Genomic DNA, 22,319 nt, shown 5'->3' with positions numbered 1-22,319 from the left:
GGTCGAATAATCGATTGTTATTCGCCAGGGCTGCCGAATAATATATTTTGATCATGGTCAGTTTCTGGCAACCCTACTGCACGGAGGGACAACACTGGGCTTTAAGTGTGAACATTACTGTACATGACCTTATTTCTGTTTTCCAGAAAAAGACGATCACAGACGTCTTGGCCTCTTCGGAGCCGAAACCCGGCTGTCCGGCCGACCTGCAGAGCATGGTCACGCTTTACTTCTCCGACAAGCATTCTGTGATCGAGCAGGAGGAGCTCGCACTGCAGGGTGAGTCGGATCAAGTCCTCTCTAACTCTATAGTTCAGTGAATATCTGCAGAAACATTGATTCACTGAGGTCACTGTATCCTGCATCCTCCAGACTCCAGCTTCCTGTCCTGTAACGACCTGACGCACACACTGTCCTCTTTTCTCAAACAGGGTAAGTGGTGGCTAAACTGAAATCTTCTAGTAGCTGTTGACTTCCGAACACACATCTGACTTTTATCTCATCCCCTTCATTTTGTAAGTTTGTCCCAAGTGGTCGAAGATTCAAAAGCAGCACAAAGAAAAGAGTTCAGTGGTTCTGCTCATCGTGTGTAGTTCGGCTCTCCGTGCCATCGAGCTCCTTAAGTAAGTGAAGCATCTGATGAGTTTGTAGCATATCTCACATGACACCTTTTTCATTCTATTTACACGATTCTTTTTGTGTTTTTTTTCAGGCAGATGATAGCCTTCAAAGGTGAAGCCAAAGCAGTCAAACTTTTTGCGAAACATATCAAGGTACTAGAGAAGACGGTTCATTTTGATGCATGTTTTTGTAAACAGTGGTACGTTTTTACCCCGAACAATATTCTCTTAATGTCTGTCTTTTGTCTGTGCAGATAGAGGAGCAGGTGAAGCTGCTGCAAAAGGGTATCACACACGTGGGAGTGGGGACACCTGGCAGGATCAGCGCTCTCATTGAGAAAGGTAGGTGTGAAGATGTCTTGATTTAAAAATACGTCCTCAAGGTTGTTTTTTATGGAAACTCTTGTATTTGTTCCAGATGGTTTGAGCTTGAAGGCGTTGAAGTACGTGGTTCTGGACTGGAACTGGAGGGACCAGAAGCTCAGGAGGATGGTGGACGTACCTGAGGTAAGCTACTGCCCCCTGCTGGGCTAAAGGATCATTAGTTTCTTATGTATGTGTACTTACGTAAGGTGTTAAATGCAGTGCTTAGAAGGATCTGAGTAGTTCTTCCATCACTGAGTTTAATTTGAGAGCAACATGCACTGTGAGAACAGTCTCGTTAGTCATGTAGACCAGGTGACTTGCAAAACTAACATGATTGAACATCATTTAGCTATTCATATATTCTTGAACTTTCACTATAAAGAAGCCATTTTTATTTTGTCATTTTTTATTAGGAATAAAACATAAATATGTCCTGACATAAAGTATGTTGGGGATGTCTTTCATCTTGTCTATACTTTTTAGTTTTAACATCATACGTACATGTCTATTTCAGGTCAAACTGGACTTTATGAAGCTGCTGGAGAGCGGTATCCTGAATGGATGTAAAGAAGGCAAAGTGAAGATTGGACTATTTTAACTGCCCGCACACTTTGCTGTGCGCCGAGATTCCAGAGACACCTTCATGTTTTAAAGCCCCACACTGAAGTCTGATCGCTATGTGCCGAGGGGCCTCATCCTGTTTGTATTCCCTTTTGTGTCTCTGTGAAATCTGCACCGTGCCTTTTTATATTTCCAGAGGCCATTTTCAAATGTGTGCTGTTGTTTGTTCACTGTTGTTGTCCAACACGACATCCCAGTGTGATGGATTGAATAAACAAACTGAGAATGAAACCAGCATCCTTTTGTTTGTTTAGTCTGACCTTGGGAAGTCCCTCCTACTGAGAATTTGAGGTCATGAGTTAACTTGCTCACTAGGATGTCCCATTTACCATAACATCCTTTTGATAAAGCATTTTAAAGCAGCACAAAGGGGGGGGTCCAGCACCAACATGCATATTCGATCAAATACACATCTGAGTCCCCTTGTATGTGAATAGGAACCTGTTGTTTCTACAGTAGGAAGCACAAAACACTACCTCACAGTAAACAGGAAGAGGCAGTTAGATTGTGGTTAATAAGTTACAGGCCACAACGGTCTCCTCCGCCCCGGCAAAAGCCTGCTGGGTAAATCTCTCTTGGCAAGCAGAGTGTAGTGTGTGCAGAGAGATATCGCTGAAGAAAAGAACAGGAAGAGAAGACACAGCAGCGCCTTCTCTGACTAACTTTTTGGATCTCCAACTTCCTCTTCTGTCCGCATCCAAAGGTCCCTCTCATGGGCAAAGTGAAGCCTGGGCCTCTGGCTCGGAGGCCGGACAACTCAGCGTTCAAACAGCAGAGGTTACCTGCCTGGTCTCCCATGCTAACGGCTAACACTGTGCTGCCTTTCTTCTACTTTATGGCTTTGATATGCATGCTGCTAGGAGTATGGCTGCTTCTCACAGTGCAGAGCACAGAGGAACTAAAGGTGAGTGAGGGTGTTTCTGCAAATGTCACTTGCCCATTTAGTAGTTTTACATATAAGGAAATATGAAATAAGAGGAAATACTTGTAGTACAATGCAAATAGCATATGTGTGTTGGAGGGAATAAGAGAGGAAGAGACCCAATGCCCTTGTGCAATAAAAAAGGGAGTGACAAAGATAGGAAAGGTCCAAGGTTAGGTTTTGAGTCGTGTAAACAGGAACCGTTTATTCACTATTCATTTGAACAATTATCTCTCTCCCGTCTTTCCAGCTGGACTACACAGAGGCCGGCACGTGTAATTTATGTTTTGAAAAGCGTAAAAATGTGAGCAACGCAGCCCAACCCTGCATCTGCACCGCGGTGTTTAACATCAAGAAAGCATTCAAGGTAACAACCACGAAGTTTGACAACATAGTTTTCACACTCTATACCCAACATGCTCCAGTCCCAGGGCTTTGATTTCTTGTCCACGCTGTAAATCTTAAAGTCAGTCAATGACAGAATTCAGACTTACAAGTAAACATAAGCTGATGATGTGAATCCTGCTGCTCCAGGGAGACGTCTTTTTCTACTACGGGCCTCATAAACTTCCATCAGAACCTCCGCAGATACATGGACTCCAGAGATGACGCTCAGATGGTTGGCAGGAAGAACAATTTAAAGGTAGCTCCATAATAGTTTTATACTTATCACAAGAACATTGTTTGTTTATTAGTTTGTTGGCCTTTTGGTACATTTGTGGACACGGTTTTAGATAATTGACTAAGCAATATTAAGAGTGTTTTTTGTGTATGTTTATCAGTATTTATGCAGCAGAATGCCCCCTCAGTTTTCAATTATTATGGTTGAATTATGACGGATTAAGTGCTGTGTAAGTAGCATTATCGTGGAGAAGTTGGTGGACATTTTAGCAACTTTATAAAAAATCTTATTTTGTAAAAATAATAAGATGTGAAACATAATCCTGCAAAGTAATCAGTAATACCAGCTGTAGTATAAATGTAGTTTATGGAATATAACATTATCTAAAATAATATGCACGTTTAAAAAAATACCCAAGTTAACTTAAAACTGAAATAGGTAATTTGATTAAATGTACACCTAAGCTTGATGCTAATTTTAGTCACCTTTTTATCCTAACTACTAGAGCCCGAGTTCATACTGCATGCCGTTTGACAAAGACAAAAATGGAGTCCCCATCGCCCCCTGTGGTGCTGTGGCCAACAGTATCTTCAATGGTAAGCACCACTCCTACCTAAACCATCGATCGCATCCATCCTCCACTCTCTTACCTCTCCTCTGTCCTCCCAGACTCCTTCACTCTGAGCTACATGGCCTCCAGCGGATCAGTGCATGTCCCTCTGTTACGCAAAGGCATCTCCTGGTACACGGACAAAAATATCAAGTATCGCAACCCGTCGACTGAAAACATGACACTGCCTCAAGTGTTTGCAAGGTAAATGAAAGATGTAACCTTGGGTCGAACACAGAATTGGTATCAAATTCATCGTGTCTGATTAGTGATTACTACGCAGGTACAGCACCGCCTCTGTACTGGCAGAAGCCCGTGTATGATCTGGATCCCCTCGACAAGAACAACAACGGCTTCATCAACGATGACCTGATCGTGTGGATGAGAGAGGCAGCCTTCCCCAACTTCAAGAAGCTCTACGGGGTTTTACACCGAGCCAACAAGCCTTTTGTTAACGGTCTGCCTGCAGGGAATTACAGCGTCGAAATATCTTACAGTATCCTTTCACTGCAATCAGAAATGTGTTTTTATGGGAGGTTTAAATGTCCTATTGTGTGCATTGTTTCCTTAGTCTTACCTGCTGTTAAACAAGCACATAGACAAGGACTACTTTAGAACTAGAGCCTAGCTTTTTCCATTGAGCTTCTCTTTGTGATCACCTATTTGCAGCCTTGACCTCTGGCTTTCCAGGACTTCCCTGTGCAGTACTTCCGAGGCAGAAAGGAAGTAGTGTTGACCACGCTGACCTGGTTTGGAGGTCAGAACCACTTCCTGCCCATTGCTTACCTCGTCACCAGCTGCCTGATCCAGCTGATAGCCATCCTCCTCACGGTGTTATGGTTTAAGTTTGGGAAGAATGGGCAAAACATGGAGGAATGAAGGAAGAAGACGTGCTCTGGGATGCTGAGGTGTGAAAAACGTTCCAGCAGCTTGAAAGTCATAATTGCTGTGCTGCTTTGTGAATGAAAGAACATTGATGCAAGCAAATGAAGGTTAAGGGCAAAGGTTAAAAGGTACATATGTTGAAAAACCAACGAAGAATCAAGTTCGGCATTTGGGAAATGACTTCCCCCTTCATCTAATGGCCTGCATGTGTTTGGCTTTTATTGTGAAGTTGCTTTGAAGAACCAACTGAAAGCTAGGTGTGTTAGCACAGGCGTTAAGCTTTCTTTACATGTGGATTTTACGTGTATTTCTTTAATACACACCATTTTGTTCATGCACTGTTGATATTTATTAACATAATTATCTATTTCTTATAATTAATTTATCAAGAATGAATTATTATCAGTCACTGTGCAAAGTGGAAAACTGCACTACACTAAAAGGTACAATTAGCAGAACACCAATTGGAAAACAAAGCCTGTAAATGTAATTCTTAGAGGGGGACATTTTTTAAGTACATACTTTTAATTTAAGTTTATTTTGAACATGTTTAAATGTTCAATAAGTAGAAACAGGAAGACAGCCAAGCAACCCTTTCCCAACGCTCTCCAGATATGTTGGTTTAGAATGGGAATGTCTGGTTTTCTTCTATTTATATGGGAAGCTCTGAAGTCATCTACGGATACTCAGATTTGGGTCAGTATATTCTATTGAGAATTCCATGACATAGGATCTGTAGGGCCTGCTGATTCCCATTTTCATTGACCTAGGCAGCCTTAAAAACACAATGGGCTGTATTATTTCAGTTTGTGGGCTGGTGGGCACAATGTTTTAGCATAAACACTGAAAAGGATATTTTTTCTTAATGATATGTCCCCTTTTAAGCTAAGGAGTCATTTTGAGAATATCTGTCTGATCACAGCAGGGTTAGCAAGTGCTTAAACCATGGCCTTTTTACAATGTATAATAATGTAAGCTATGCTAGCCGCTCTGTGAGGCTGAACTTTAGGCTCAGCTGTGCTTTGAGCTGGATGAGATTTGAGGTGTGTTTACGACTTGCTGACATGAACCATTTGTACTGTATGTTATGCATATATTTCCTGTTGTAGACAAAAGCTAATAATAAAACATGTTCTTTAAAAACTCTTTATTTCTCTATATACAATCAGTGAGAGCCACATAAACACACCCCTCTGTGACCAGGGAGCACCAGAACAATGTATGTAGATCGCCTCGGTTATTGAGCATAATCAAAGCAGGATTGGTGGCACAGCTGTGAGAATAACTTCTTCGGTGAGGTTGTTATTCTGTTAAGTTATAAAGCAGCGTGTTCCATTTTTCTCCATCTGCCCTCCTGCCACAGAGCGTTTGGTCACATTAGTACCAGAGGAGAGGAATGCAGTCTAACTGGTGCTACAGACAATGACTGAACACAAACTATGATACAACTATAAGCCGCATTGATAACCAGTCCAAAAAAGAAAAACACACAGGACTGAAGTATCGAAACAGCTCAACACACATACAGATGTTGATGCACATAGATAGGAACACTCAAATGCATTATTAAGGCAACACCCATTTCAACACGAGACAATCACCACGATGCACAAACGAAATCTAAAAAGTTCAAGACAAACATACAAGAAACTCTCAGCTGTAACAGATTAACCCATCTACCTATTTGCTCTGTACCATTCACTAGGACATCAACTAACTAGGCCTTTAAAAATGTTATTTTCTACATTAAGACTGCTTTCATAGTTATTTTGCTAAATGTGCGCTGAATTGTGAAAGGTGGTTCTGTTATGAATTGCATTAACACAGAAAAAGGCAACGTTTGGTCTTCAATATCACAAAATATCTCCTTTTTGTGAAAATCACTGGATTGATCAGCCTTTTCAAGTTAACATCTGACAAGGTTCATTCAAAAATAAAAACGTACGGTGTTCACAACAGTGCAACCATTATTCTTTGATGTGTAATCAGTGAGGGTAGTGTTGGGCAATTTTTAATAAGAGTTTCTCCTCATCAGCAGGATGTAAAATAAAAATAAATATCAGTAAATCAATCAAAAGGTTTGCAGTAATGGGATTACTAGAACTATACACAATTTCAAGTCATGCTTTTTAAAACAAAGTAAGACAAAAACGTACCGTGGAAAACTAGAGCTTCTCTAGAAAAGGAGGAATTAATTGGATGGGGGGTAACTGAATGCAACATGCAGATAATTCCGTAAGAGAACACTTTGGGTTTGATGAATGGAAATCACAGTTTCACAGAATGCAGGAACTACTAAGGATCACAGAGCAGGGACAGAGTCTTTATCAAATAGTAGTCAGCTTCCTCCTCTTTATCCATCCCCTCCACCTGGCACACACACATTCATCTTTGTGGTTTCAGTGATAGGACTGTAATGGCACTACACAAGCAGATTGTGACAATGCAGAAACATTTAGGCAATACAGACATCTCCAGATGAATCTAAAGCTAAGGTAGTGTTCATTCAAGACTGGAGCCGGGCTCCGGGGCTCACAGATTCACTCCCCCTCCTCCGTCACAACCCTCCGCTGGGTTGTGTCGGGGCAGATTAAGGCCATGTGCATCCGGACTCTTCAGCTCTTTCCTTTGGGCTTCTGAGTGTTCCTCTGAGGCACCTGATAGGTCTGATCCTCAGGGGGCGTGGCCTGTCCAGTGGCATTCTTTGGCGTATCGTAGGCCGTCCTCCCTGAGCGGCCGCTGTCTGTCCGAGTGAGCAGGGAGGGGGGCCCGGCACCCATGAAGCTACACACCGTGGAGGGCTGGTTCAGAGTGGAGCCCCCTGATGGGTGGCAGCCCATATCCACCACGATGGGCGTGGCGTATTCTGATCCCGTGGCTGGTAAGGGTTCTGCGTAGGCGTGATACACGTCCTGCGAGATGGGAGCGTCGTACAGGTCGGGGTCCGTGTATCCTGGGTCGGGACCCTCGTCTGGTTTGAAGGTGGACCGGGCCCCTAACGTTGTGACGCCACTCACCAGGGGCTCAGCGTAATCTGAAAAGAGAGCATTTCATAAAGTATTAATTAAGTTTATACTTTTGTCACCTGTTACCCTAATTATATAACAGTTTATAGGTTACTTAACAGTCAATAATGTACATAGCAATTCCAAATAAGACCCCAAAAGCACAATTTGATCATTAAAAAGGCTCCTTGTTAAGATGTTTGCCATTATTGCACCGGAATGCAATGTTTTGATAAGCGGGTCCCCGTGTCGTCTGTGTCACAGATGCTATCCTGTATACATGCTCAGGTTTTTATTCATTAAACATTAAAAAGGCCTGTGTTTATTTATGCCCAAGCTAGCTTTTTTTGGATAGAAATCTGACCCTTTCTGTAAACATCTGATCAGTAAATAGTAATGCCTGCATGTCTAGTGGAGATTAAGCAGCATAATGGAGAAGAGTTGCTGCCATAACATTGATGTGGAAATATACAATTTTGAAATTACAAAGGCAGTAAGTGCCTAGCAAACTAATGAAACAGTTGTATGTCATTCCTTGTTTTCACGCAACTCTGTATACAGCCAATTGTGACTGTAATGATCTGTTGAAGAAAGAATTGCTGCAATAAAGGATGAGAAGAACAGGAAGACCACAAGCTTGGGCGAAAAAAAAACTGATTTCACAACATTCAAAACAAAGGTTTTGCAATAAACTGAAGACACTCAGCAGTGCTTCTCCCCTGGGTGCCAGCTGGTGCCGGGTAAATCAAAGTTCAGCGCACACCAGGATAAACTATTATATTAACAGATTTATTAAAAAACAAGAAGGAGCAAACTACACTTGATCTTAGGAACTTTGATTTCTTGTTCTGGTTTGAAATTGTTTTTCTTTGAGAACAAACTGAACTTGGATGAAGGTGTTTTTTGAAAACTGAAACTCCACAGGGTGTCTTTAAAAGCAGCTGAAACCTCAACAAATCTCAAGGAACACAACCTGTCTGACTGCAGCAACCTAGTAAGGACTCTTGGTTGCTTGAACAGCCACCACAGTGTTTACCTGCAGGTTCAGCATGTAGTCTGGGTACGGCCCCTCTCCCCAGCCGGGCCACCTCACTGTACCGAACTGAATCCTCCGTCTCCACCATCTTGGAGGGCAACAGCTGCTTCATGCTTTTCCACCAGTCTGCAGCAGAGACACAGTGAGCTACAGCAGAACACTCTCACCGAACACATGGAGACATTCAGGCTGTGCTGCAGACATTACATACCTGTGCGGTCCCAGTGAGGGAGATCATATGTTCCGTCTGAGCTCTTTTTCCTATGAAGAGAGAAAAGTCAAGTCAGACTATATAACATGTTCACTTCCGTGCTGTCTGTCTTCGTGAAATGTTGCATTCTGTGTAATAGTCCTCATGACAAAAATTGTTTCATACATACTAGAAAGTAACATCATAAATAATCCCTTTGCAGCTGTATTAGCTTGAAAAATCAATATTACCGGTAGTAATACAAAATATGAATTGATCAGATTTGGATCGGTGGTAAAGAAATTAGTTTGGGACATCCCTCATAAAACAAATAATAATTTGAATTGGTACAAAAATCCTAAAAATGAACCTGGGTTTAGTGTTAAAGGTCTCCTATCATGCAAAATGCACTTTTTGATGTATTTTCATAAATGTGTGTCCCCGGTATGTAGGTAGACTCACAAAGTGTCCGGAAAAAACAACCCTCTCTCTTTTCTTCCTTACCCACATCTTTTTTTTTTTAAATCTCTTTTTTTAAAGCTACAGACCCGGAATCAGCACTTCTCTAACAGGGCCGAAATAGAGGGGTATGAGGCATGGCTAGAATGGGTGATCTGTTTTGGTATTTTGAGCAAAACACTTTATAGATATGTCTTTTATATAAGACATGTCCTTAATATATGCCGAAAAATAGTATAATAGGAGGAGACTTGCATTATATGGTTTTGACACCATATTCCACCAATGCAATGAGGGCTTCACAAGACATCAGTTTTTTGTTTTTTTGTACATGCAGGGTATATGCAGGAATCATGAAGTCAAATTTAATACCTTTTAAGACCTTTTTTAAGACCCTTTCCATACATTTTAAGACCTCATCGCAACTTTGAGTTCTAACCGGTTACATTGGCGACACACTTTACCTCACATTTACTATATTGATTGTAAGATAGCAAAACTAAACAGAGTGCAGACAGACTACTGAAGCCTCCTTTCCACATGAACTTCAACCTCTCTGTCAAGGTCAGGTTTAATGCAGTATGCTGCTTTTTTGCTTCTGTAGACTCTGTGCTCTTTCATTCCAGTAAAACTCCTCCGAAACCATTAGAAACCAGTATTTGACCAATAAACAAAACAATTGACAAAACATTGAACTATGAAATATATTAAACTTTGGTGAGCTTCAGCGGCCACATAATGCCATATAGGAGCTCCCTCAAAAATACCCAGGGGTTAAATTGGCCCGGCACATAGGTGGATGCTCTGACGTCATCACTCTCGCACATTTGTCATATGTTTACAAAAACCGATATATATGTTAATACTTTTCTCGTTCTTAATATAGACTATATTTTGGGTCGATATCGTGTTGACTTTACTTTAAAATAGCAGATCTCTGTGACCGGATATAGTCTGGCTTAGTGAACATGTGTCTCTTCCTTGGGGGAGCAGCATCGCCTGGACTCCGCTGCTCCTTCGCGGCTCAGAGAGTCTGCACTGCAGCAATGTGTGTCAGCGACGTGCAGTCAGGGGAGGCACGGATTGGCCATCGGGAGAGTCGGGACTTAAACGCCGCGGCTTTCTGGCTAGCACTTAGCATGTGGGACCGGACAGCTTTGATCCCCATCGACAGACGGCGCGCTATGCATGGGGCCGCCTTGAGGGGGTTTCCCGACATGTCGTTTCAGTCAATTAAAGGGTGTTTCATGTTGTCGTTGCTGTGGACCTTCTTAATACCTTGGAAAATGCCGTTTAATACTTTTTAATAGCCTTAATTTTCGCTAAATTGATTTATCAACTTTTAATACTTTTTAAGACCCCGCGGACACCCTGACATGACAATGAGAATACACACCTGCTCCTGCAGTGCCACGCACACACCACAGTCAGGATGAGCGCAGTCAGAACCATGAACAACACGGGCACCAGAACCGCTGCCAGCGCCACATCTGAGGGGGAAAAAAGGCCGTGATAAGCGTCAGACTGCAAATTTAGGATGAAAACAAATGATTTTTCAAACTGAAATGCAGCGCACCTTTACCAGTGTGAGGAGGCATCGTGGTGTTCCTGATGTCGGGGGGGTGAGTGGTGTGTCCAAAGTGAGGTGGACGTTTTGTACCCATAAAAGGTGGAGTATGACGATAGGGGTCAAACACCCTTGGTACTGGCTTCGCTGTGAGACACATTTGTAATCATATTATAGAACAAAAACATGTATAACTTACAATAACATGCAAATTCATTATTTGCTATTCCACAATTTTACAAACCAAGAATTTGGCAGCCAACCAGCTCCAACTTGAGTGCTATTCTCTGATGCCATAGGGTCGGGTGTATCCTCACAAACCGCGCCTCGATTGGAGGAATGAAGTTATTCCTCACCTCATGCAGGTAGTTGATGTTGCCTTGGAAAATCTACCAGAGAAAGAGAGCATACTCTTACTAATGCCAGACATGTAAACCTGACTAAAGCCCAGTAGTAGTTAAGAGGGGGGAAAAGTCCTTGTTTCAGACTGTGTGAACAACTGCACTGTAAGCCATGAGCTGATTATTTTCCAACTTGGCAAGCTAATAACTGCTTCCCCCACACAATAAGAGCCTGGGAATCCCAGCAGAGAGCAGCTCCATCCCGACAACCCGCCACTAAATCCATATCCATTCATTATTAATGCCCGAGTGTCCCGACTTGTCTACCACAGCACTTAACTCAAACCACTGACGGCTATCATTTCCTGCCATAAACATCTCGTAGTCAATACCAGTTGCTATGGAAACAGTCCAAGTATGTGCCCCTGCAGCTAGAGTGACATTTTTATCCATTTGCACTAATTTGAAGTAAAGAAAAAAAAAACACTAAAAGCCCATGATGCAATTGTTCAGCAAATAGGGTTTATTGATTTGGTGATTGCATTACCTTGTCTTGTGTTGAATTTGCTTCCCTGTAGCTGAGCCACTGCTGGCCATCGTTACTGTGCTGCACCCGGTACGCTGAGACGTAGTACCGGTACTCTCTGAGGGTGGAGCCGGTGGTGGTGATACCTGGGTGAAAGGGCAGAATAGAAACAGGAAGATGATGTAAAGTTGGCTCCGACATGAAATACAAACGACTTAGAGTCTAAAGCAGCTCTGTGAGGCCGTTATTCATCACAGTGCTGAATGCTAATGCCTGCTTGCTGATGTAACATGTTCACCATGTTTGTTTAGCCGTTAACATGATCATCATGAATTAATATAAAACTGAGGATGGTGGGAATATCCGTTTAGTAAAACCGAAGTATTGGACACAATATGTTTTGACCACAAAATGATGATAGGAAGTCAGTGAATTACTTTTCATTTTGAAATAAACATGATTGTACCAAAATGAATGGCAGTTTATCCAGTATACCAATACCAAATGAGGTCCTGGTTGTGCCAGACATAAGGATTCTCCCTCTGGGCCGCATGTATATCTTTATAATATTCCATGACCATCTAGTGCTCAGCAGTATATTGATATAATATCTATATTGTGATAGGATTGTCTTAAATGTTGGATATTGTAATAAGGAATAATTGTGGTTATTTCTCAGTTTGCAAACTGTAAAGTGACTTTCTGCTTATCGCCCAGCCATATGAGAATCCATCCAATATTTATGGTGATATTTATATTCCAAAGTGGTGTAACAACCTAAAAAGCAACATGTAACCCTAGAGCCAAACTGCTAACAAGGCTGAACAAGACCACAGGTGTGTAAGCTAAGAGCCTTATTTTAGAAAATGAAAGATAGTGTTTATCGTTGTGTACCTGTGATCCTCTTCTCCTTCTTGAGGTCGACCTGCAGCCACTGTTTTAGATCACTCTGAGCAGATGCCCAGGGAAGCCCCGCCTTTTTAAGCCGCGCCCCCGATGGTGCCCATACACTCTGCTGACCGACGATCCACTCCCACACAGACGAGGCGGACAGCTGAGTGTCCGCAACGCCACCAGACTCCAAACCGAGCGTCCCAGAGCAGCCTGCAAGCACAGAGAGGCCCATTTAATATCAATATTGAACATGTTTATATGCCATCCCTGTGACCTATTAGAAACGTGGCATCAGATAAAAGCAATGAAAGGTGAAGTGAGAGAATGTATAAAAACAGCAAAGTAATGCACTTCAGACTAATAAAAATAAGGGACTCTAGGGCAAGATTTACAGTCACTTAAAAGAACAGATGTTGACGCTGATAATTACATCAACAGGGGGAAACAATTACAGCTGCTTATGGTGCTCCAGAACCAGAAAGAACTCACCGTTGGTCCTGAAGGTGAAGAGGCTGTCGGACAAAGTTCCTCTGAAGAGAGAAGTAAAGCATCAGAAGACATAGATTAGTGTTTTTTTAACCAATAAATACTGCGATTCTGGCTACTTTAAGTTAGCAATTCAACCATGAGTACACTTTTGATCTTATTTCTAACATTCATTACATTTTTGGTTTGTAATAATATAATTGAAATGTATCTGTGATTCACAACTATCTCTCTCTTACCCAGTGGAAGAGACATTGTTAGCCAGTGTGGCCTCGTAGTGAGGGATGCCTTTGCTGCTCACCACGCTGATCCGCCCCCCCACAGCGTTGGATACCACGCCTGCATGGACGGCTGCCACACACACAGGAGAGGACTGCAGGGGAGAGAGGAGGGGGGATTAAGGGATGCCGGTGGTAATGTTTTATATTTCCATTACAACAAACTGCCACAACATCTGATGAACGTTGAACATTGGGCAAATTGAATACATTTTAACGGTTCACAAAATTACAAAAAAACACTTAGACATCCTAAACCTCCTTATATGAATACCAATGCTTCATTTTGCAGCCTGAGTGAATGCTGAATTCCCCAGCATGTGTGTGTCAGACCATTGTGGGTCGATTTTTAAATCTATCAAGACTTCTTAATGTTCATGCTCTGTTTTACACCGTCTTTAATAGATGACAGTTACAGTCAATGAGCTGAATTTGATATAACAAGCTAGACCTGATCTGAGCTAGACCAATTTATCTGACGGTCAGCCGGTATCAGCTTATTGCAGATTTATGGTAATGTCAATATGTTTACTAATACAAATTTGGTGCAAGGTAATTAAGAAACAGTACCCATCACATAGTTTGTTCTGATGGCCCAACTGTAAAAGGTCCCAATATGTTATTTGGTTAATCACAATTAGGAGTTCGATTTCTGCAATATCTACTAATATCACCTATATAATTAATAATAGAGCATAATCACCCAGGACTAACTCTTCGAAGAGTAAAAACTCACATAAAGATATTTTAAGCAACAAATCAATACCGAAGATAAGTATCTCTGGTGGAAAGGCAGTTGGTTCTAATAAAGCATTTGCAGGAACAGGCAGTACTGTCTTACAGTGAGCTCACAAAGAAGAACCTTTTAACCTTCAGACTGTGGCGGATAAAAGGCTGATGAGTCAGCATGATGTCACTCTTCTGTAGAGAGGATACTGAGGGTTACTGACGGTAATGATTCACTGCCGGCTGCATTCCTGTCCAAACCTGCTGCCACATCACGGAGAAGCAGACAAAAAAAAACACAATCCTACTCCGGTCACGAGCTCCTTCCCGCGAACAGCTGTTTGAGTGAGGTGGGATTTCATTCCTGGAAAAGACCCGCACTGGAATCCACAGCTGACAAGATTGTGGGAAAACACTGGTGACCCACAGAGTGGCAAGCACATGTATTCACAAAGACACACACACACGTATGTCAAATGCTGCCACTAGCAATCAACACTTGCCCTGTGACTCCTAAACTTCCCAAAAACACACACCACATCCTAAAGAGCGCCATACCAAACCGCTAACACAAAGCGTTGCTCCAAACCGTTCCCTGCCTCCAACTGAGGAGACCACACTCGCACACATAAAACAACACACACATAGATATGTGGAAATAAAGAACACACACACTGTTAGAAACACCAGATTTAAAAAAAGAAAAAGTAGTTGCAGGGTCTGTTTTAAGGTGGGGGAGACTCAAAGAACGCCTGAACAATAACCAGAATATTACAAATTGGTGACACACACACACCCTGTGAACACAGGCAGGAATGATTCATTTGCACATATACAAAACCTTCGGCATGCTCTCCAGCCTCTTCCTCACACTGACTCACTCGCAGCTTATTGTCTCACACACTCCACACACAGCTCCGCTCAGCGCCCTCTTGCAGCTGGACTGGATTAGAGGCTTATTATTTTCGGCCAAACTATTATCTCACCTCCCTCTCACCCGCTGACCCGGCCCCTCCTCTGTTCCTGTGGGGCACCTCACTCCCTGAAGCACACCCCCGACGCTCCTCCCTGTCCTCCCATCAGCCAGCAGCAACACACCCCTCCCTCCCTCCATATAAAAAAAAAAAAACCCCAAGCTCTGAACATGAAGTCATCAGCCAGAGACTCGGCGCCCATGACCTCAGGCTCTGCGGGGGGGCTGTGAGGTCATCAGTCCAGGACTCACACACCATGAAGCTTAGGCCCGTTTACAGACGGACGAAAAGATGTGAGATTAAGAGAAAAGGAGGAAAATCGAATTGTGACGCTAGGCCACCACAAAGAGAACACGAACACACGAACACACACACACACACACACACACACACACACACGAACACGAACACACACACACACACACACACACACACACACACACACACACACACACACACACACACACACACACACACACACACACACACACACACACACACACACACACACACACACACACACACACACACACACACACACACACACACACACACACACACACACACACACACACACACACACACACACACACACACACACACACACACACACACACACACACACACACAATGTGCTCACCTCCCTGTAGCCATTGGGTACAGTTCCTGAAATCTCCTCGGTAGATGTCAAGCAGCCTGCAGGACAGTATTTACTATGCAGAAAGAGAGACATGCACAATGAATACATATCAAACAGCTTGATCACATAATTATCCATTCCACACAAAGCAAAATGTTATTTACCTAAACTCTGCCTCTGGGAAATCAGCCCCTTTGTCCAGGCAGGTGATTAGATCTGCAAAAGGCAAACAAACAGTGTCAGAACCGGTTCCTCTGCACACTGCACAAACCCATCACTCCCAATATCTCTCTGTTCCTCTCTGGCAACAGTTCAACCTCAAGGCTTTTCCAGTCAATTCATACATTTCATTATCTCGTATTAACATTTTTTAAAGTTGTGAATTGTGATTTTCTCACAGAAAGATTGGCTTGAATTGAAGTAATATTTACCAACTAGGGTTGCAACTTACAATCATTTTTCAAAGATATTCAGTTACAGCGAGATAAAAACTACAAAATAATATTTTTTTATGAGTTTGAGAGACCTAAACCAAACTCTTTAGCTTTAAATTTTGTTTAACAATTAATCGTTTATAAAAATAGTTGCTGATTATATTTCAGTTTTCACTATTTTGTATTCATAAATCTGATCTTTTTAGCACTAGAAACTATATAGAGCTGAAATAGTAGAAGACTAATCATTTGACAGCAAATATTCATTCACAAATATCATGGTAAATAACACTGTCTTGTCAATAACCAGTTGTGTCTTATTGAAATAGTCAAAAATGACATTAATTGTCTTATGTTGGCCTTTTTGTTTTGGATAAATTGCACACAAACTTTTTCAAGTATCAACATTGTTGCTGATTAATCATTTGACTTGCACTCAACTCCAGACATATCAAAGTCATACAGCTCAAAACAAGTGTGTGTGTGTGTGTGTGTGTGTGTGTGTGTGTGTGTGTGTGTGTGTGTGTGTGTGTGTGTGTGTGTGTGTGTGTGTGTGTGTGTGTGTGTGTGTGTGTGTGTGTGTGTGTGTGTGTGTGTGTGTGTGTGTGTGTGTGTGTGTGTGTGTGTTTAGGGGGACCCACTAACACAAGTGTTTCAGTGATGATGAGGCACGCCACAGTCGGATGATGTGGGCGGCTGGGAAGTCTTTGTTAACCCCACGGTGCCTGTGGTCAATCTCAGTGAGTCTCCACCGCATTATGAAAAAACTCATTTATCTGGGAAAACCAACCAGTGAGTCAAACTGACAAACACCCCCCAACCTCTGCAAGTCGCCATGGTGACTGATTTACTTAGCTGTGCAAACTATCCTCCCACGCTCATCTGCACAATCAGTTACACACACCAGTTCTTTGAAGGGGAAAACTAGTTGAGTCCATCTGACCGCTTTGTTTGCCTTGCAGTGTGATCCAGCTGCACAGAGACACTTAGACACAATCATTATCCTCCTCTTCTTCTTGTGGCTTCAATTATCTGTTTTTCTGTAAATGTTCCGCATGACAAAGCACGGCCGTCTGAAATTGCAATCGCACAGTGACAACAACTTTCTTATTAACGGAAAAAAGTGTTTTGGTGTCTCATGGACTTTAACAGATGGCTGAATCTACACCAACGTATTAAACTGCCATGTACAAAGGTTTGGTGGCGACTAGAAAGACTGTTTGATGTGTTCCTTGATCAGATCTGACATCAACCATCTCTCCCACTGTGTTTTATTCATGCAACTTTCCATTTTGTGAATTCTGGCTTTTATTAGATTATGCTGAAAGAATCATAGCACCTTAATGACGCTGAAAGTGCTTAAACTAATAAGTGATTGACAAGAAAATAAACCTCTCACCATGTTTCATCACAGTGCTGACTCACAAAGAAAACACTGAGCTTAATGTTAGGATTTTGCTAAATATTTACCTTAAAATAATTCACTTTTCTGTATTCAATTCCTTCTGTTCTTACATTTAAGTAGGAAAAATACAATCATTTCAGACGATGACTGATTCCCAATGGCGTTAGGACTCAGCGGAAATTCCTGATATGTGGCTGGTCAGAAATCAGTATTCACAGCACGGCAGCTCTTTGTCTCTTCTGTGAGTTTAAATACACTTTTCAAAATAGAGCAAACACCAAGTCATAAATGCTCCTCTCATTTCGACAGAAGCAACCTTATCACGAAGCAGCAGACACAGTCTCCATTCAACTCAACTCATCTTTAACTGTTAGTCTTTTGTATGAGCAGCAAGTAGAAGGTTTGCTACCAGTATGATTGATAATGCAAATGCATAGCGTCTTCCTTTATCCAGTAGCCCAATATACTTGGCGCAGGCATTTAAGAACAGAAACAGAAAAGGTACCCCCACCCTGCAGACTGGGAGCTACAGATGATCAGCAGGTGACTCAGACAGGTGTAGTTACCTATGTGTTGGGTGGTGGAGTATGACAGGTAGAATCCTCGCCCGCTGTGGTGGGTCCCGCTCATGAACTGGACCGTGACCTGGTGGGTGGAGGACTCGATCAGCTGTCCGACCCTCAGACCCAGGCCGCAGTACTTCACTGTTAAACAGCACAGGATGAGAAACGAGCAGTAGATGACAAAGAGGCACTGGTTAGTCATAAAAGCCAGCTTATGTTTACATATACAACAAAGTTTCTAACAAAACAAAACAAAAACATAATATATATGTACGGTTAGTTCAAGATTACAAGTTTCTGGGTTTTGCATTACCCTGTCGGGGTACATATGGCAATATTGACCTGCTTCCTGTATTATCGTGATTATTACATGGTTAGTTACTAAATAAATCCGTAATTTGACATTATTTTATCACACTTTGATTTTACCCATCAGAACTGAGCCGAGTGAGACAAGAGCTTTGTAAAAAGTGAGATTTTCTCTGCAGAAATCAGATGAATTATTTTCCTCTATATTTTTAAAAAGGGACATCTTTTTACGGCTACAAAAAAATAAAATAAAAGCCAATTAAATTCTTCACCTACAGCTGGTTTTTAATAATATTTGTTATAATAGTTAGCTTAACTCTCATTAAAAGTGCACCCTGCAGCACTTTGGCACGAGACCAATAGTGACTGTAGACCTAATCATGTGGCCGATGCCTTTCACATGCACTAAAGTAACCTGGCACAGCAGCAGCTTGGTTTTTGAATCATTATGTAAACAAATACTTTGACATGGAAAGTATCATAGTGAAAGTGCAAAGAGGTGAAAGGAATGATTTCCATTTCTCTTTTATCCAAAAATATTCCTGTTTCAACTTAAATAAATAAAAACATCCAGCTCTATGTCTTCTGAAAATGATGCAAGCACTTATGAAACTCTATAAAAACCAATTTGGTTAACTCAGAAATGCATAGTGTGACTAAAGCTGAAAATTAAATTATAAGAAATAAAACTCTTCCTGGAAGTCTGCTGCTTAACGCTCAGCTTTCTGTTAAGATCTATTAAGTATCTCTTAAGGCTGCCTTCTCATATATCTTAAAAAGAAATGTATTTGGGTCAATGGAAATTATGTTTACTCATCAGCTGTATGTAGTTCAGGTCTCACAGTAAACACAAAAGTAATATGTTCTCAATTGTCATCACCTTATTTCTTTTGTGCATTAAAACACAGGCAGCAACGAAGATAATAAGATTCATGCAGGTTGGGAGATGTAATGTTTAAGGATGTGGTTAACCCTGACTATTTTTACTATCCTAAAAGTACCTCTGATGCAGTATAGTGTCACTAAAAGGACTGTCATGCTGGTTTTTTTAATTGACTTTGGCGAACAAAGTTTTCCGTTTGGTAAAAACTAGTCCCAAAATGAGTGGTTTCTATCCCATATCAGTTCAAGCCCACTGTAGTATCTGCTCATGACTCTCACCAATCTCACTCCTCTGATGCCCGATGCCATTGTAGAGGCGGAGGTAGTTGACCTGGCAGTCACTATCTTCTATGTCCAGCTCTGCAAAGTGGAAGTGGACCCTGCTGCCGCGCGGCACGCTGATCTCCCACTCACACACCGTGTTGTTGGGGTATGTTCCCGGGTAACCCAGAGAGGACAGAGTCCCACTGCTGGGGCCAAGTACAGTGGGGCCACAGCCATCCCCTGCAGGACAACACAAAGTATGAGGAAAAAGAGCAGGCTGCTAAAAAAGTAAGAGCATACAAATATTTTAATTGAGGTACTCTTCATAAGCCTTTAATGCAATGGAAGTGAGGGTTTAAGTATAAGGTAAATCTATTCTTTATTTTCCTTAAGGTAAAGAAATAGCATGAAAAAGACCAAAATCAAAACTGACAAGAAGCCTTGAGTCTGCTTGAGTGTGATATCGTATTCCCCTGCGTCATAGACCTACAGTGCAGACTAACAATATTGCATCAATGGGCAACGCTGTCAAATGGGGAGACATATTCCCTCTTTATGATAAACAAGTTCTGTATTTGAATACAAACACGTGGAAATTAGATGTTTATAAAACCACAGATTAAATAGTTTCCTAAAAATGCCCTGATAAATGTATAATAACACCAATCAATCATTCAATTAGTTGATAGTTTAACCTTTTATTGAAGACACTTCTTGAAAAAAATGCCATAATTCTCTATTACTTAAAAGACTTGCATAGTGTCTTTAGGTGGTGATAGTCAAATAGGTCAAACTAAACAAGACATTTGAATACATCAGGATGTTTTCTGGACCAAACAAAAAAATGCATAAAGAATTTGAAGCCCCTGCCTAAATAATGTAATGTGTTTTAATTAGGTTGAGCAGGAAAGCTGGCTTTGATTTAAAAAGACAATAAATACTTGTGGCTGTGAAGCAGATAAAATAAACAGATCAAAAGGTAATAAGGAAAAGGAGGTATCTGATCTTGTGTTTATGACCTCAGACTCTTTAAGGATAGTTTGTTTTTGTGCCCTCTGAGCTGTCAGAGACATTGTGTGTGGACACGCACTCAGTCACGCTTCATGGTGCTAAGTGGATGTTCTGTGGACCTGGGGTTATATAAGAGCCTCTCAGTGGACACTGTCCAGATGAACAAGACAAAAACAAAGCTGCTTCCCTCAACTCTGACTCACAAACACCGATCAACTGCATGGCATTCAGCAGGAGTTCAGATTACCTTCCTCAAGTTTCCCCTCATGCTCAAAAACAAATCAGAGCACAACCTAAATCACTCCTCCTGCTTTATCATAAGACCTCATTAGATATTGATATCATCACACAATATACCACGAGATACTTTCTGTGAAAAACTAAATTCTAATTTATGTGAAATGTAGAATTATGACCAACTGTGTCCACGTGTTTACAGTCTTGCCCCCATTGCTACCCCACCCCCAATCTCGCACCACCTGAGGTTGGCTGTGGGCTCTGAAAAACTGCGTAAATATGCGTATTTAGGAAGAAAGTAAAGTAACTTGAATATAATCGAACATATTAAGCTTTCCGTGTTTATAGTAGTTGATTTAGGGAAAACGGTGTATACAGTGGGCAACCTGGACCGAGAAACAATGGTAAGTTGCCAAATATCTCCTAAAGACATCTTAAATCCAGACTCCATTAAGAAAACATGCCATTTTAAAGGTAACTCGCTTATTAGGGAACTCAAATAAGATTGGGACTGTGACTTTAAACGTCTAACAAATCAGTTATAGCCCTATATTAATTCAGCTAGCAACTGATCCACAAAGCAGCCTTTATTTCTTTACAATCTGCTTTTTTTGTTAAAGAACCGGTTTGCCTGGTTTCACTAAACCCGTCTCTCACCATGACGGGCGGCGGCAAGCAGTGCAAACTGAGCGGAACTCCACGTACACACGGCCATGTAAGGCAGCTTTTTAACTCTGGGGGACAATAACAATGTAGCGTTTCCTTCAGCTCATCTCTAAAAACACTTAAACCCCCCCCGTGTTCACACTTTGGAGAAGCAGCATGGCCGCAGCGGTGCTTTTACGCACTGGGTTCCGCCTGCAGTTGTCACCGCAGCTGTGAGGCACCAACCTTTCTGAGCTCGACAGTCCTCCGTGGTGAGGATGATGAGAATCGACAGGACGAGAACCCCGGCCCCTGTCGGTCCCCTGCCCACCATTACCGCTCTGCCCATAGCAGCCTGCAGTCTGAATGCATAATGCTCGCTTCTGGACCGGCTGCACCGCTTCAACCTGTGCCGAGAACGTGGGAAAAACAACTCAAAACTATTCCTCGAAAGCGAGTCGGTGTGTGTTTTCCTCCCGAGGGTGACTTTTGCTTGTCTTTTTTAACAATCCAGTGGTTAGCGACACTCTCACTGTGGAGGTAACTACTCCACACACGCATACACACACACATCCAAGCTGTGGAGCTACTTCCTCCAGCGAGGCTCCTCCTCCTGATCTGGGATACCCGAGTCCCCCAAGTGGTCTGAATGATCCCACATCCACCAACACCCCTCTGACAGGGCTGGGAGAAGTATTTTGATCTTTACTTCAGTAAAAGTAATGAAAACACTCCATAACAAGTACAAGTCCTGCATTCAAAACAAAGATTTAAAGGCTTTATTATAAGCACAACAAGGCA

General features: G+C 42.0%; 3 protein-coding genes across 4 annotated transcripts; 2 read left to right on the top strand and 1 right to left on the bottom strand.

Annotated features, from left to right (window-relative positions):
* The first annotated feature begins 23 nt into the window (after positions 1-23).
* cmss1 (cms1 ribosomal small subunit homolog) lies at positions 24-1,838 on the top strand. Its single transcript, XM_079667257.1, has 7 exons — positions 24-279; positions 373-432; positions 521-623; positions 713-773; positions 875-962; positions 1,039-1,127; positions 1,501-1,838. The coding sequence occupies exons 1-7, from the start codon at positions 54-56 to the stop codon at positions 1,582-1,584; spliced, it is 711 nt and encodes a 236-aa protein (XP_079523383.1). The 5' UTR covers positions 24-53; the 3' UTR covers positions 1,585-1,838.
* A 261-nt stretch (positions 1,839-2,099) lies between these two features.
* On the top strand, positions 2,100-5,792 carry tmem30c (transmembrane protein 30C). Its single transcript, XM_079667258.1, is given in 8 exon segments — positions 2,100-2,511; positions 2,780-2,896; positions 3,064-3,084; positions 3,086-3,172; positions 3,657-3,747; positions 3,821-3,965; positions 4,031-4,256; positions 4,452-5,792. Coding segments are annotated over 8 exon segments (1,068 nt in total). The 5' UTR covers positions 2,100-2,319; the 3' UTR covers positions 4,641-5,792.
* dcbld2 (discoidin, CUB and LCCL domain containing 2) lies at positions 5,779-22,171 on the bottom strand. 2 transcript variants are annotated; one of them, XM_079667255.1, is made up of 15 exons: positions 21,765-22,171; positions 19,641-19,865; positions 18,174-18,311; positions 15,933-15,984; positions 15,769-15,841; positions 13,390-13,523; positions 13,154-13,194; positions 12,665-12,874; positions 11,792-11,916; positions 11,148-11,292; positions 10,913-11,050; positions 10,733-10,826; positions 8,899-8,948; positions 8,688-8,813; positions 5,779-7,680 (listed from the first exon to the last, which is right to left on the bottom strand). In XM_079667255.1, exons 1-15 carry the CDS (start codon positions 21,865-21,867, stop codon positions 7,262-7,264), a joined length of 2,073 nt encoding a protein of 690 aa, XP_079523381.1. In that variant the 5' UTR covers positions 21,868-22,171; the 3' UTR covers positions 5,779-7,261. The 2 variants fall into 2 exon arrangements, with proteins under 2 accessions (XP_079523381.1, XP_079523382.1); XM_079667256.1 differs by having other exon boundaries at positions 10,919-11,050.
* Positions 22,172-22,319: the final 148 nt, after the last annotated feature.

The sequence above is a fragment of the Notothenia rossii genome (assembly GCF_949606895.1).
Source record: "Notothenia rossii genome assembly, chromosome: 2".
NCBI classification, from domain to species: Eukaryota; Metazoa; Chordata; class Actinopteri; order Perciformes; family Nototheniidae; genus Notothenia; species Notothenia rossii.
This window is presented reverse-complemented; position numbering and strand designations above follow the sequence as displayed.